Source organism: Oncorhynchus nerka, linkage group LG7 (assembly GCF_034236695.1).
Source record: "Oncorhynchus nerka isolate Pitt River linkage group LG7, Oner_Uvic_2.0, whole genome shotgun sequence".
Lineage (NCBI taxonomy): Eukaryota > Metazoa > Chordata > Actinopteri > Salmoniformes > Salmonidae > Oncorhynchus > Oncorhynchus nerka.
This window is the reverse complement of record NC_088402.1, coordinates 85,113,969-85,126,645: the sequence shown is the minus strand read 5'-3', so window position 1 is coordinate 85,126,645 and position 12,677 is coordinate 85,113,969. Positions and strand designations below refer to the sequence as shown.

Genomic DNA, 12,677 nt, shown 5'->3' with positions numbered 1-12,677 from the left:
CGCCATCTCATGGAATGACATGTCAATTAATTTAGGCTACTGCTGGAATGAATTCACTAGTGGCCTAGGACTTTTTTTAAATTGAGCAACACGTTTTTATTTGTCAAACAGCAAAAAATAATGCACACTTTTGTATTGGTCACATGCGCCGAATACAACCTAACCAACAATGCAGTTCAAGAAATAGTTAAGAAAATATTTACTGAATATAATTTTTTAAATAAAAAGTAACAATAAAATAACAATAATTATTTTCTTTATTGAACTAGAAAGAAAGAACAAATTCTTATATTCAATGACAGCCTAAATTCTATCAGCCTTGTTCAGGGGCAGAGCGACAGATTTGTACCTTGTCAGCTCGGGGACTTCAACTTTCAACCTTTTGGTTACTAGTCCAATGCTCTAACCACTAGGCTACGCTGCCGCCCCAATATATACAGGGGGTACCAGTACCGAGTCAGTGTGTGGGGGTACAGGTTATTTGAGGTAATTTGTACATGTAGGTAGGAGTAAAGTGACTATGCATAGATAATAAACAGAGAGTAGCAGGAGTGTAAAAACAAAGGGGGGGGGGGGGGGGGTTGTAAATAGTCCGGGTGGCCATTTCATTAATTGTTCAGCAGTCTTAACAGCAGAAGCTGTTAAGGCTCCTTCTGGACCTTCTTCTGACCATTATTAAAAAGAAAGCCCCTCCAGCTAATATAATGACAACTGCCAGGGCACCAATAATTCCGCTTCTAGCTGTGGAATGGGATAGTAGTGATCCACACTCTGAATCCGACCAATGAGTTCCTGGTTTAATTTCCTGAAGTCCCAACGATTCACATCTGTAAACAGATCAATACTGGCCATGAATGATTCATTTATAACTTGGTGATACATCTTTCAGTTTTAGATTTGTGGTAGGTAAATTTGTATTTAGGGTAAAAACTATTTGTGTAAGCCACACTTACCCAGTGTGTGACTGGCAGGCTGCTAATGATCCATCTGAATAGGTATCACCAGTACAGTCAGAACACACAGTATCTGTAGATGTTGTTCCTGCACAAATGGAGGTTTAAAATATAAGTTTAAATAAAAATATATAAAAACTGTCTTCCCAAAACAAACTTGTGACCATCGTACTTAAACTTTCCCCATGTACTAATCTTAACTATGGATTTTAATTGTCTAATGATTTCAATCAAACAATCAGCTACTTTTAATTCAGTAGAATAACTTGGCACACTAGAAATCATGACAAAATCATGTTGAATACTTGAAAGGAGACAAACCTGTGTGATGGATGTATTGACCAGGTTTACAGCTTCTGTGTTTCTGGGCTATTTTACAACCATTTTTGTTTGAGAACCAACAAAAGAACCCCTCCTGTGGCTCACAAAAATCATCTGATTGTGATGTGCATGGCTGTTTCACCCTCAAACCCAAATCTATGGAGAACACATTTAATTCATTATCTTAAGCAAACATATTAAGCCAGTCAAATGTCAATCATAAATCACATCTGACAGCCTGTAGCACATGATGTCAGTATTAATGTCTGGCTGTTATAAATGTAGAACTCACCTGAATCACATCTGGAACATGGTGCACATTTCATGAGACCATTGGGCTCATCAAAGAATGTAAAAGCAATACAGGACACACAGGAGGTAGTGGTGAATTTTGTAAAATGCTTATGTACACGATTTCCTGGGGAAGAGAGAATCACAATGTCATGTTTTTCTATTGGTGTTGATCATTTATGAACCTCTGGTGATGATGTAAAGACAGGTTCCTCACCTGGTGAACACAAGGGACAACATTCCTCCCCTATTCTGTACTCGGCTCTACCACATGCAATACAGGATCCAATGCTTCCAAGCACCAATATAATAGTTGAAAAAATTGTCAACAAATTCCCAAAATCAAAACTTATGTGTATTTATAAAACGTACAGAACTAGTTAGCACAATTCTAACCTATATAATCTAATTTCAAATATAATATAATTATGTAGGACCAGGTGGAGCTTCCGTCAGTGAGGTGGCACCCCCCATGGTGTGTAAGAATTGAGCATACTGTGTAGTGCCAGGAATTTATGCTGTGTGAAACATGCCATGCCACAAAATGTGCAAAACAGAAATGTTTAACTTACAGTCCATATCAAGATTTCAAACTGTTCCATGGTTTGTCAATCCTCACCTATTCACTGGAAAACACACACAATGGATTTGTTAAATTCTTAAGAGTTACGGAGTATGATGAACTGACCTGAAGACTTCATCAAAACTAATTGGAATATTAGTGGATCTATGAGTGCTTAACAGAAATGGTCAAAAAGTTCTAGTAAAATAGACATGCGAGGTGGATATACAACTGGTTAACAAGAATAATAGATTGTGCCTCATCAAAAACTCTGTTTGCAAGTTAAAACTGGTGTCTGGCAGATTTATAAAATACCCTTATTTAATTATTACCTGGACAACTAGAATACTCACCATGTGCTACCAGGTTCATGGAAAAAAGGGAACTCAAATAAAAATCTCCAAGTTTAAAATTAATATGAACTCCAACACACTCGCAATCTTGATGCTTCCAACAATTGAATGGATCACAATGTTATTGATGTATTGATCCAGTCAGTCGTTGGAAGCATCAAGATTTCCAGTGTGTTGGAGTTTTTCTTGATTGAAAACACAACCATAGAAAAATATTTTTTCACTAACGATATGAAGTTGAATTTGAGACTGAACAAAGCAGGTGTCACTGTCCTCTATTCTAACCCTTGAACACAGTACTGCCTGCTACTTCTCTCTTCTCTATGATAGTGGCACATAGCATGTGAATATCCATGTAAAGTATGAGTGGGTGTACATGAAGGGAAGTCCTGCTTTATCCATTCTATCAAATTAGTCATTTCTCGAAGAAGGGTAATGGAGGACACACGTTTAAGAAGTTTAGCCTATTTGTGAAGGCTTAGATATTCTACACTAGAGTTCCTTTGGTAACTATGGAGCTATGTCAGTTCCAACATAGATTTTATTTGAATTGCAGAATTTAGAATGTGTAATAGGATAATGAATTATTTTTAATGCACAAATTGAATCATTGCATTAATACATTTAACTTGTATCACTACTGGTTGTGTTTATGCCACGCTAAAAGTTAGGCTAATACATTTTTACTGTTCAGTTACATGTCGTTACTATAAAACCCACAAGAGATCTGCTAAAGCAGTCATTTGGACTGCTCCTGAATTTAAAAAAATTTAACACTACCATTTTTTAATACACATTTTTTATTATTCTGCCATTTTTTAAATCGTGCCCCACTATAGGTCTACTGCTGCATTGGCATCTCTGAATTCCATGCGCTCATTTCTATAGCTACGTACCATTGGATCACAGTGTATCAAAATTAAACTAATGCAAGAGTACCAGCCTTTGCAATATGGACTATTGCAAAGGCTGGTACTCTTGCATTAGTTTAATTTTAATTCAGATTTGTATGACTAAACAAGTGACAATAATTTTGAGAAACAAAAACGTTATTATTGAAATGAAATTGTTCCATGAAAATGGGCATTATAAATAATCATAACTGGCATCGATAGAAAAGGTAAATAAATTGTAAGCTTCTCCAAACTTGAAACTCAACAGCTGCCTATGGTCTGTATTATAACACCCATTAACAACATTTGCAAGCGGTCCGCCTATAAAAATCAAATGCCCATGCATGAAGCATGAAGCAATGTCCTACACTGGCAGCAGGCAAAACATAACTATGAAAGCCTACAGCCAGGCCTACAGCCAAGTCAGGGCTGCTCACATTCACAATAGTATTTTGTCCGTTTTCTTGTTACAAACAAGCAAGCTTTTAAATATTTTTGTTAAAAAAATTACTTGGCCAAAGTTTTCCATTTTTCAAGAACAAGGGAAAAAAATCGATGGAGTTCAGCAGCGCATTTCCTAATCAAAATGCAGTTGAGTCACCAGAGGCAGAACAGACATGGAATAAAATGGAGAGAACAGCCTTGTAAAATTACAAATACAGTCATTCATCAAGATTAAGATGTCATCATTTTTTCAGTTACGGCATGTTAAAGTAGGCTATTTCTACATATACACACATCATCTGTATCTTACCCCGTCTTGGTTCGCAGTTGGACTATTTTACTTTCACTCTGACTTTCCAAATAACGTTGAGAAAAGTGGGAGGCAACCTACTGATAATCCACTATACAGTTTAAATGGATAATCCACCCCAGAAATACAAATCAATTTGGTAAAAGCCTATATTTTATCAGTGGGTAAAATACATTTCCCCCCATTAATTAACTTCAAAGCGGTCTGCCTAGGAAAATCATGAAATCGTGTAGGAACGCATCATAGCCACAGTATATAATTATTGTCACTTGAGATGGTGTGTAATCCTCTAACACATTTCATAACGCTTTTAAAACAATGTCCTACACTTCAAATTGCCAAACCAGCCAATAGATGGAGGCTATGGCCATACTTCGTTTATCGTCATGTAGTCACCTCATACAAGTACTTGGGAGTATGGCTAGACGTACACTGTCCTCTCAGCACATCAAAGCTGCAGGCTAAGGTTAAATCTAGACTTGGTTTCTTCCAGCTCCTCTTTCAACACAGCTGCCGAACTAACCCTGATTCAGATGACCATCCTACCCATGCTAGATTACGGAGACATAATTTATAGATCGGCCGGTAAGGGTGCTCTCGAGCAGCTAGATGTTCTTTACCATTCGGCCATCAGATTTACCACCAATGCTCCTTATAGGACACATCACTGCACTCTATACTCTTCTGTAAACGGGTCATCTCTGTATACCCGTCGCAAGACCCACTGGTTGATGTTTATTTATGAAACCATATTAAACCTCACTCCCCCCTATCTGAAATATCTACTGCAGCTACTCATCCTCCACATACAACACCCGTTCTGCCAGTCACATTCTGTTAAAGGTCCCCAATGCACACACATCCCTGGGTCGCTCCTCTTTTCAGTTCACTGCAGCTAGCGACTGCAACAAGCTGCAACAAACACTCAAACTGGACCGTTTTATTTCCGTCTCTTCATTCAAAGAATCATGGACACTTACTGATAGTTGTGGCTGCTTCATGTGATGTATTGTTGTCTACCTTCTTGCCCTTGTGCTGTTGTCTGTGCTCAATAATGTTTGTACCATGTTTTGTGCTGCTACCATGTTGTGATGCTGCCATGTTGTGTTGCTACCATGCTGTGTTTTTATGTGTTGTACATACTTTTAGAGGATCTCTGTGGTATGCTAACGCCCATATAAATATAACAGGCTTGAAACCTCTAACCCTGGCAATTAATTTGATTTTACATTTAGCAAATATTCTTAGGATTAATGGCCTTGTTGAAGGGCACATCGGCAGAATGTTTTTTTCCTTCCACCTTGTCTGTTTAAGGATTCGAACCAGCAACCTTTCGGTTACTGGCCTAACACTCTTATCCCGTTAGGTTACCTGACGCTCATCTCTCTGACGCTCCTCTCTCTGACTCACAAACACATACACAAAAATAAAAATTAACTCACTAAACAATAATTTACAGATGCAATAGAAAAAGATACAATTCCTAGTTTTCTTTTTCTAACTATTATTAATTAGAAAACAGCTCCAGCTAATATCATGACAACTGTTTTCTTCTTACCAACCTTATATTTATTTGACATTTTCTTCATTGGGGGAGGGGGCAGAGGGGGTTACAGGTACAATATTTAAATTCATATAAAATAATATTCCATAATGTATATACATACATTTTACCCACGGTCTGCTACTCAGAAGAAAACTAACTAAAAGAAGAGTAAAGAACCCCAGCCTCCCATCCATTCCTCCAACCCCACCCAGCTAACATGTCTCCACCCCAACCTCCCATCCCATTCCTCCAACCCCACCCAGCTAACATGTCTCCCACCCCAACCTCCCATCCCATTCCTCCAACCCCACCCAGCTAACATGTCTCACCCCAACCTCCCATTCCATTCCTCCAACCCCACCCAGCTAACATGTCTCCACCCCAACCTCCCATCCCATTCCTCCAACCCCACCCAGCTAACATGTCTCCACCCCAACCTCCCATCCCATTCCTCCAACCCCACCCAGCTAACATGTCTCCACCCCAACCTCCCATCCCATTCCTCCAACCCCACCCAGCTAACATGTCTCACCCCAACCTCCCATTCCATTCCCCCAACCCCACCCAGCTAACATGTCTCCATCCCAACCTCCCATCCCATTCCTCCAACCCCACCCAGCTAACATGTCTCCACCCCAACCTCCCATCCCATTCCTCCAACCCCACCCAGCTAACATGTCTCCACCCCAACCTCCCATCCTATTCCCCCAACCCCACCCAGCTAACATGTCTCCATCCCAACCTCCCATCCCATTCCTCCAACCCCACCCAGCTAACATGTCTCCATCCCAACCTCCCATCCATTCCTCCAACCCCACCCAGCTAACATGTCTCCACCCCAACCTCCCATCCCATTCCCCCAACCCCACATGTCTCCATCCCAACCTCCCATCCCATTCCTCCAACCCCACCCAGCTAACATGTCTCCACCCCAACCTCCCATTGTGGTGAAGTAGTGGTGAAGTAGCCTTGTGCAATGTCCATTCTACCAAAGACAGCTCAGTATGAAGACAGACTAAAACTGCTTCATCAATAGAAATCCTCACTCACACTTGTAGGGGATTTCATGGCGACTCGTGCGTAGAAACACGTAATCGGGTCTAATGGTCTCTCGGGCCGAACTGCGCATTTTTATTTTATTTCACCTTTATTTAACCAGGTAGGCTAGTTGAGAACAAGTTCTGATTTGCAACTGCGACCTGGCCAAGATAAAGCATAGCAGTGTGAACAGACAGCAACACAGAGTTACACATGGAGTAAACAATTAACAAGTCAATAACACAGTAGAAAAAAAAATTAAACATAAAAAAAGAGTATATACATTGTGTGCAAAAGGCATGAGGAGGTAGGAGAATAATTACAATTTAGTAGATTAACACTGGAGTGATAAATGATCAGATGGTCATGTGCAGGTAGAGATACTAGTGTGCAAAAGAGCAGAAAAGTAAATAAATAAAAACAGTATGGGGATGAGGTAGATAAATTGTGTCGGCTATTTACAGATGGACTATGTACAGCTGCAGCGATTGGTTAGCGGCCACATGAGGTGTTGGCTTTAGGGATGATCAGTGAGATACACCTGCTGGAGCGCGTGCTATGGGTGAGTGTTGCCATCGTGACCAGTGAACTGAGATAAGGCAGAGCTTTACCTAGCATGGACTTGTAGATGACCTGGAGCCAGTGGGTCTGGCAACGAATATGTAGCGAGGGCCAGCCAACTAGAGCATACAGGTCGCAGTGGTCGGTGGTATAAGGTGCTTTAGTAACAAAGCGGATGGCACTGTGATAAACAGCATCCAGTTTGCTGAGTAGAGTATTGGAAGCCATTTTGTAGATGACATTGCCGAAGTCGAGGATCGGTAGAATAGTCAGTTTTAGGAGGCTTTGTTGTGAAATAGAAAGCCGATTCTAGATTTGATTTTGGATTGGAGATGTTTGATATGAGTCTGGAAGGAGAGTTTGCAGTCTAGCCAGACACCTAGGTACTTATAGATGTCCACATATTCTAGGTCGGAACCATCCAGGGTGGTGATGCTAGTCGGGCGTGCGGGTGCAGGCAGCGAACGGTTGAAAAACATGCATTTGGTTTTACTAGCGTTTAAGAGCAGTTGGAGGCCACGGAAGGAGTGTTGTATGGCATTGAAGCTCGTTTGGAGGTTAGATAGCATAGTGTCCAAGGAAGTATACAGAATGGTGTCGTCTGCGTAGAGGTGGATCAGGGAATCGCCCGCAGCAAGAGCAACATCGGCCTGAGAATTGAACCCTGTGGCACCCCCATTGAGACTGCCAGAGGACCGGACAACATGCCCTCCGATTTGACAGACTGAACTCTGTCTGCAAAGTAGTTGGAGAACCAGGCAAGGCAATCATTAGAAAATTTGTCACTTTCACGAGGTTGAAGAAATAACATGTTCAACTACTTAAGGCATTGGCTCCAATCTAGGTTGTGCCTTTAGATTGAGAAAATGTCCAACTAATGCGGAATTTTTCAAAAACGGTATTTATAAACCGTTCATATGTACAAATGGACCATGCCTGCGTGTGACAGTTTTAAAACAAAAATTGTAATTTTTCTAGTTGACATGAAAATGTGCTCACCTTCCCACAAACTTTAGACCATGCCTATGCAAAGTTTCTAGTTGGTGAAGTATAGCATTGAAAATAGGCAAGTATTGTGTGCAAATGGGGGATATGATGGACAGGTTTATTCATAACAATAAGGTTAATAACAAAATGCAATCATTTGCCATTAGTTAGAAGAGATAATCTATTTAGTTAATCTTTGCATTTTAAAATAATTACATAGGCATCTATTTCCTAGTCAATTATTTATAAAATGTTGTGTTTTGAGGATCTATTTCATTGTATCTCCACCCCTTTCATCTGCACTGATGGGGCAATACTTGACAGTTAATCAATATGGTTGCTGAAATCATCATCAGGTAGATTTTTGTGTTTGCTTTTCATTTATTGTGTAATTGGTGTATATAGATATGTTTAGTGTAATTGTTGTTGATTGATGTTCATGCAGGGCTCATCTGCAAAAGAGACCATGGTCTCAGCATGACTCATTCCATTGTATGCTTAAATAAATACAGTGTTGATGGCCTTTAACTCCACCCATTATTCACCACAAATAAACTCACTGTATATGGAATACATACTGGCTTTTAGAGCAAACACTATTCTATGTGCCGCAGTAAAATTGTGCATGTTTTGGGGTCAGTTGTTTTTACATACACACGATTTATAAATGAGGCCCAAGGTCTGTTTGGCAAGTATTCTACCCCCACAATGGGGTAACGAACAAAAAGTAACCAGGCAAAGTCTGTCTGAAAAGAAAAGGTAGAGAACAGCAGAGCGTACAGTTGGCCTGCCTATTCGTTGTTGTAAAATTACACAATCATTCATCAATATGAAAATATATGATTCTTAAAGTTAGGCTACAGCGCGGTACATGTAAAGTAGGTTATTTCTACGTAAATACGTTATACTTATCTTACCGCAGATCAGTAGTGTAGGGCCCTGGACTAAATTTACTTTCACTTTCCGTTCAGCGTAACAAGAAACACGTTTTCAAAATAAAAGTTCCCATCAGAATAACAGAAACGCGTCAATAACCGATATTTACTCATGAGAAATAATTGGGCTATTTTTTTCATATTTAAGTGACATTTGCAACACGTAGGGTTTTTAAACATGTTCAAATAAATGCCCCCAGTGCAAATCACTGTATTTGAAATATATATTAGCTTTAAAAGCAAAAACTATTCTAGGTGCCAAAGTAAAACAAAAATATTGTAGGGAATACTTAGTAGGGTCTGTAGAATGTATATTTAAGTGATAATGCCCGAGAAGCCGGTGGTTAGAGGATATATTGGCACCGGTGTTGCAGTGCAGTGCCTTAAGACATTGTAAATAGATGAGTATTAAAACTGTCACCTGATAAAGCGAACTGTCACCTGATAAAGGGCGCTACATTATACTGTTTAGGCAGAGGTAAGGATTTTTAAAATATTATTAATATTTTTGAAGCAGGAGTCCTCCATGCATTTCAAATAATAAACAAAGCAACTGTACTTTGTTTTATCCAGTTCTTCACTAACAAAATGTACACCCATTACTATGTGAGAGATTTATAATAGTTTCATATTTCTATTATCTTATGTCTGTTGACAGATTTATTGGTGATTACGTGATGTTGAAGTCACACAGCTAAATATTTTAACAAACTAAAAACTGTTAACCACTTTGAGTAAAACCAGTTGATTTATAAAGTACCAGACTCAATATTTCTGTAGCCTGTGGGATACCTTCTAGAGGGCAGTCATGTATTGTCATTAGTGCACATTTTATGAAATTCTAATGCCTTTGTAGAATGAGTGAGTTAATAACCCTCTTACTTGGATTCATAGAATAGTGACATTCAGAGAATAGTGACATTCAGGAGGTCATAAGGTCAATCATGTTGTAGCAGTCTGGTGTAATAGTTGTGCTTCCATTTACAGTTCAGTAGTGCTCTAAATGTGCAGTATTTACTAAAACAATCTAAATGGTAATTTCCCATGCTAATGGAAGCATTTACCCAGGAACGGTGGGCATGACAATTTGAAAGATTTAAAACATAACATGAAATATTGACCGTTTTTTGTTTTGTAGATGACCTCCATGCATTTCAAGTAATAAACCCAGCAAGTGTACATTGTTAGGCAAAACTGTATTTAATGTAACATCTTGTACAGTATTATATTATATTTAACCTTCAACAAGTTACATAAACATTTAGTAGATCACATTTAGTAGATCACATTACCATTTTTCCAACAGAAAACATTTCTTTCTAAATAAAATTATATTATTCAATTCGGAGTAATGCAGTGTCAAACTTTGGTTGTACAACTTGTTTTTCTGTAAAGAACTTTGCTGGATAATATTGACAGCTTGACTGGTCATTTGGTGATTTTGAGAACAGTTAAGGCTGAGGAGTACGTTTCAAACATCCCCATGTGATACAAATACACAGTGGTCCTCTGTCAACAGGCATCTAGAAGTCATATTGTTCCTACTGGAGGATGTGTTTCAGTGTTTCATTTCTTTATATTACAATACAATGTTCTGTAGAATCCTGTTTTTATACCAACCAGATTCTACAATATCACATTTAACATGTAGTGTTAAGATATAGATGTCTGGACCAGCCAGCCAGTGGAAAACAGATTACAGAATGTTGACTCCTTGACTGACGGGGGGGCTTGAATCTTTTTATTTTATTTTACCTTTATTTAACTAGGCAAGTCAGTTAAAGAACACATTCTTATTTTCAATGACGGCCTAGGAACAGTGGGTTTAACTGCCTGTTCAGGGGCAGAACGACAGATTTGTACCTTGTCAGCTCGGGGGTTTGAACTTGCAACCTTCCAGTTACTAGAGAGGTCAGGTCCTTTTTCCCCCATCTTCAAATATGTACTGGGGACACTGGAGGAAAGGGTCTGGGCCTCTTCATTGCTGATTGTCAGGGAAATAGGAACTGTTGGTGTTCTGATTTCCTTGTGGCCAGACCACATCCCTCTGTGGTTGATTTCCTCCACGACCTCCTTGGTGGCCAGGACCAGGCTGGTAACCTCCTTGTGCCTGCTGGGGAGGTCCTCCATAGGTTTGGGATTGCTGCTGATATCCACCTTGTTGTTGGTATCCTCCTCCGTTTCCTCCTCTGAAATATCCTCTCCCTCTTCGGTTCACTCCAGGTGTTGTAACCCATCCTTGATATTGAGGATTTTGTGGACATTGGTTCCTCATGTGTCCAAATTCTCCACACCACCAGCATTGCATAGGTGGCATTCTGGGTGATGGTGTTCCCTATGGATGTGGGTTCCCACAGGTCTGAGGGGGAAATTGTACAAAAGGCACTATGGGCTGTGGTTACTGGGTCCTGGGTCTCTCTTTTTCCCTTGTTCCGCCACCCATTGACTCTTCAACTGTTTCAACTGACTTTGAGCATAAAACGTCTGTCCTTCAGTTCGAGTTAGTCACAATATAGTGGCTGACAGTATGGTAACCTTATTACTCTTCTTCTTACTGGCTTGCCTTCCTTGACTATGTCACATCACACTTAGTGTTATCAAATGTTCCTGTGACTGGATTTCTGTACTTTTCTTCTTTGTTTGTCCATTTACAAAACACCCAGTCCAGGTCGGTTTTCAAGTAGGGATATTTGTCCTGTAAATATTGTTTAGGACTAAGTTTAGGACTAATACGTTTCATTGGTGTGGGACCCACTTTCTCTGCACTGCCTTTGGTCGAATCTGTCATGGCGCCCCGTGATTTTGTTTTAACCAGGTTCTATGTAATGTGGACTGAGTGACTTATCTGTATGGTACTGTAGAAAAACCCAGTTCAATCCCCTTACACAGGTAGTAAAACCTAACATAGGATGATCTACCCAACGCAGGTATATTGTCTCTAACCCCTCTTTCTTTAGTTTCGCTACATTCATTCACTAACCACACTACTGTAAATGATTCCACATATATGTGGTAAATAACCACAATTAGTTTCAATTGTATTTTAACTTCAGTACGGGGGGGGGGGTCTCCCTGTCTCCTCTCTTGTGGATGTAATGGAAGAGTAAACTCACATGTCTTTCCCAATATGCAATTCACAAATGTATCCCTTCTACTAGTCTATACATGTCTAGATTTATTTCAGTACATAGAAATTCTTGATATTGACTAGCATATATCCATTCACTGTTATCAAATACACTCAACTCATACAACAATTGTCCCACCCCAAATCTATAATCACACCCCTTATATATTTTAAAAAACAATGCCTTCCCTCATTTAAGGTCATCATACTGTTTTTTTGCGTCTTCCTTCCGGTAAGAGCACCGTACATAAATCCAGTATCTTCCCTCAGGTAAGAACACCATACATAAATCCAGTGTCTTCCCTCAGGTAAGAACACCATACATAAATCCAGTGTCTTCCCTCAGGTAAGAGCAC

The 12,677-nt window shown here is 39.6% G+C and overlaps 1 protein-coding gene across 1 annotated transcript; it reads right to left on the bottom strand.

Annotated features, from left to right (window-relative positions):
- Window positions 1-239: 239 nt before the first annotated feature.
- Window positions 240-11,324, bottom strand: LOC115126354 (tumor necrosis factor receptor superfamily member 14-like). The gene is made up of 7 exons (XM_065021100.1): window positions 11,141-11,324; window positions 2,185-2,191; window positions 1,783-1,913; window positions 1,567-1,692; window positions 1,275-1,430; window positions 954-1,041; window positions 240-827 (listed from the first exon to the last, which is right to left on the bottom strand). Exons 1-7 carry the CDS (start codon window positions 11,322-11,324, stop codon window positions 626-628), a joined length of 894 nt encoding a protein of 297 aa, XP_064877172.1. The 3' UTR covers window positions 240-625.
- Window positions 11,325-12,677: the final 1,353 nt, after the last annotated feature.

Coding starts and splice junctions, on each gene's coding strand:
- LOC115126354 (XM_065021100.1), bottom strand. CDS start 11,324: ATGGAGGACCTCCCCAGCAGGCACAAGGAGGTTACCAGCCTGGTCCTG. Junction 1,693..1,782: donor TTGTCCCTTGTGTTCACCAG/GTGAGGAACCTG, acceptor TCTCTTCCCCAG/GAAATCGTGTACATAAGCAT. Junction 828..953: donor GCCTGCCAGTCACACACTGG/GTAAGTGTGGCT, acceptor ATCTGTTTACAG/ATGTGAATCGTTGGGACTTC.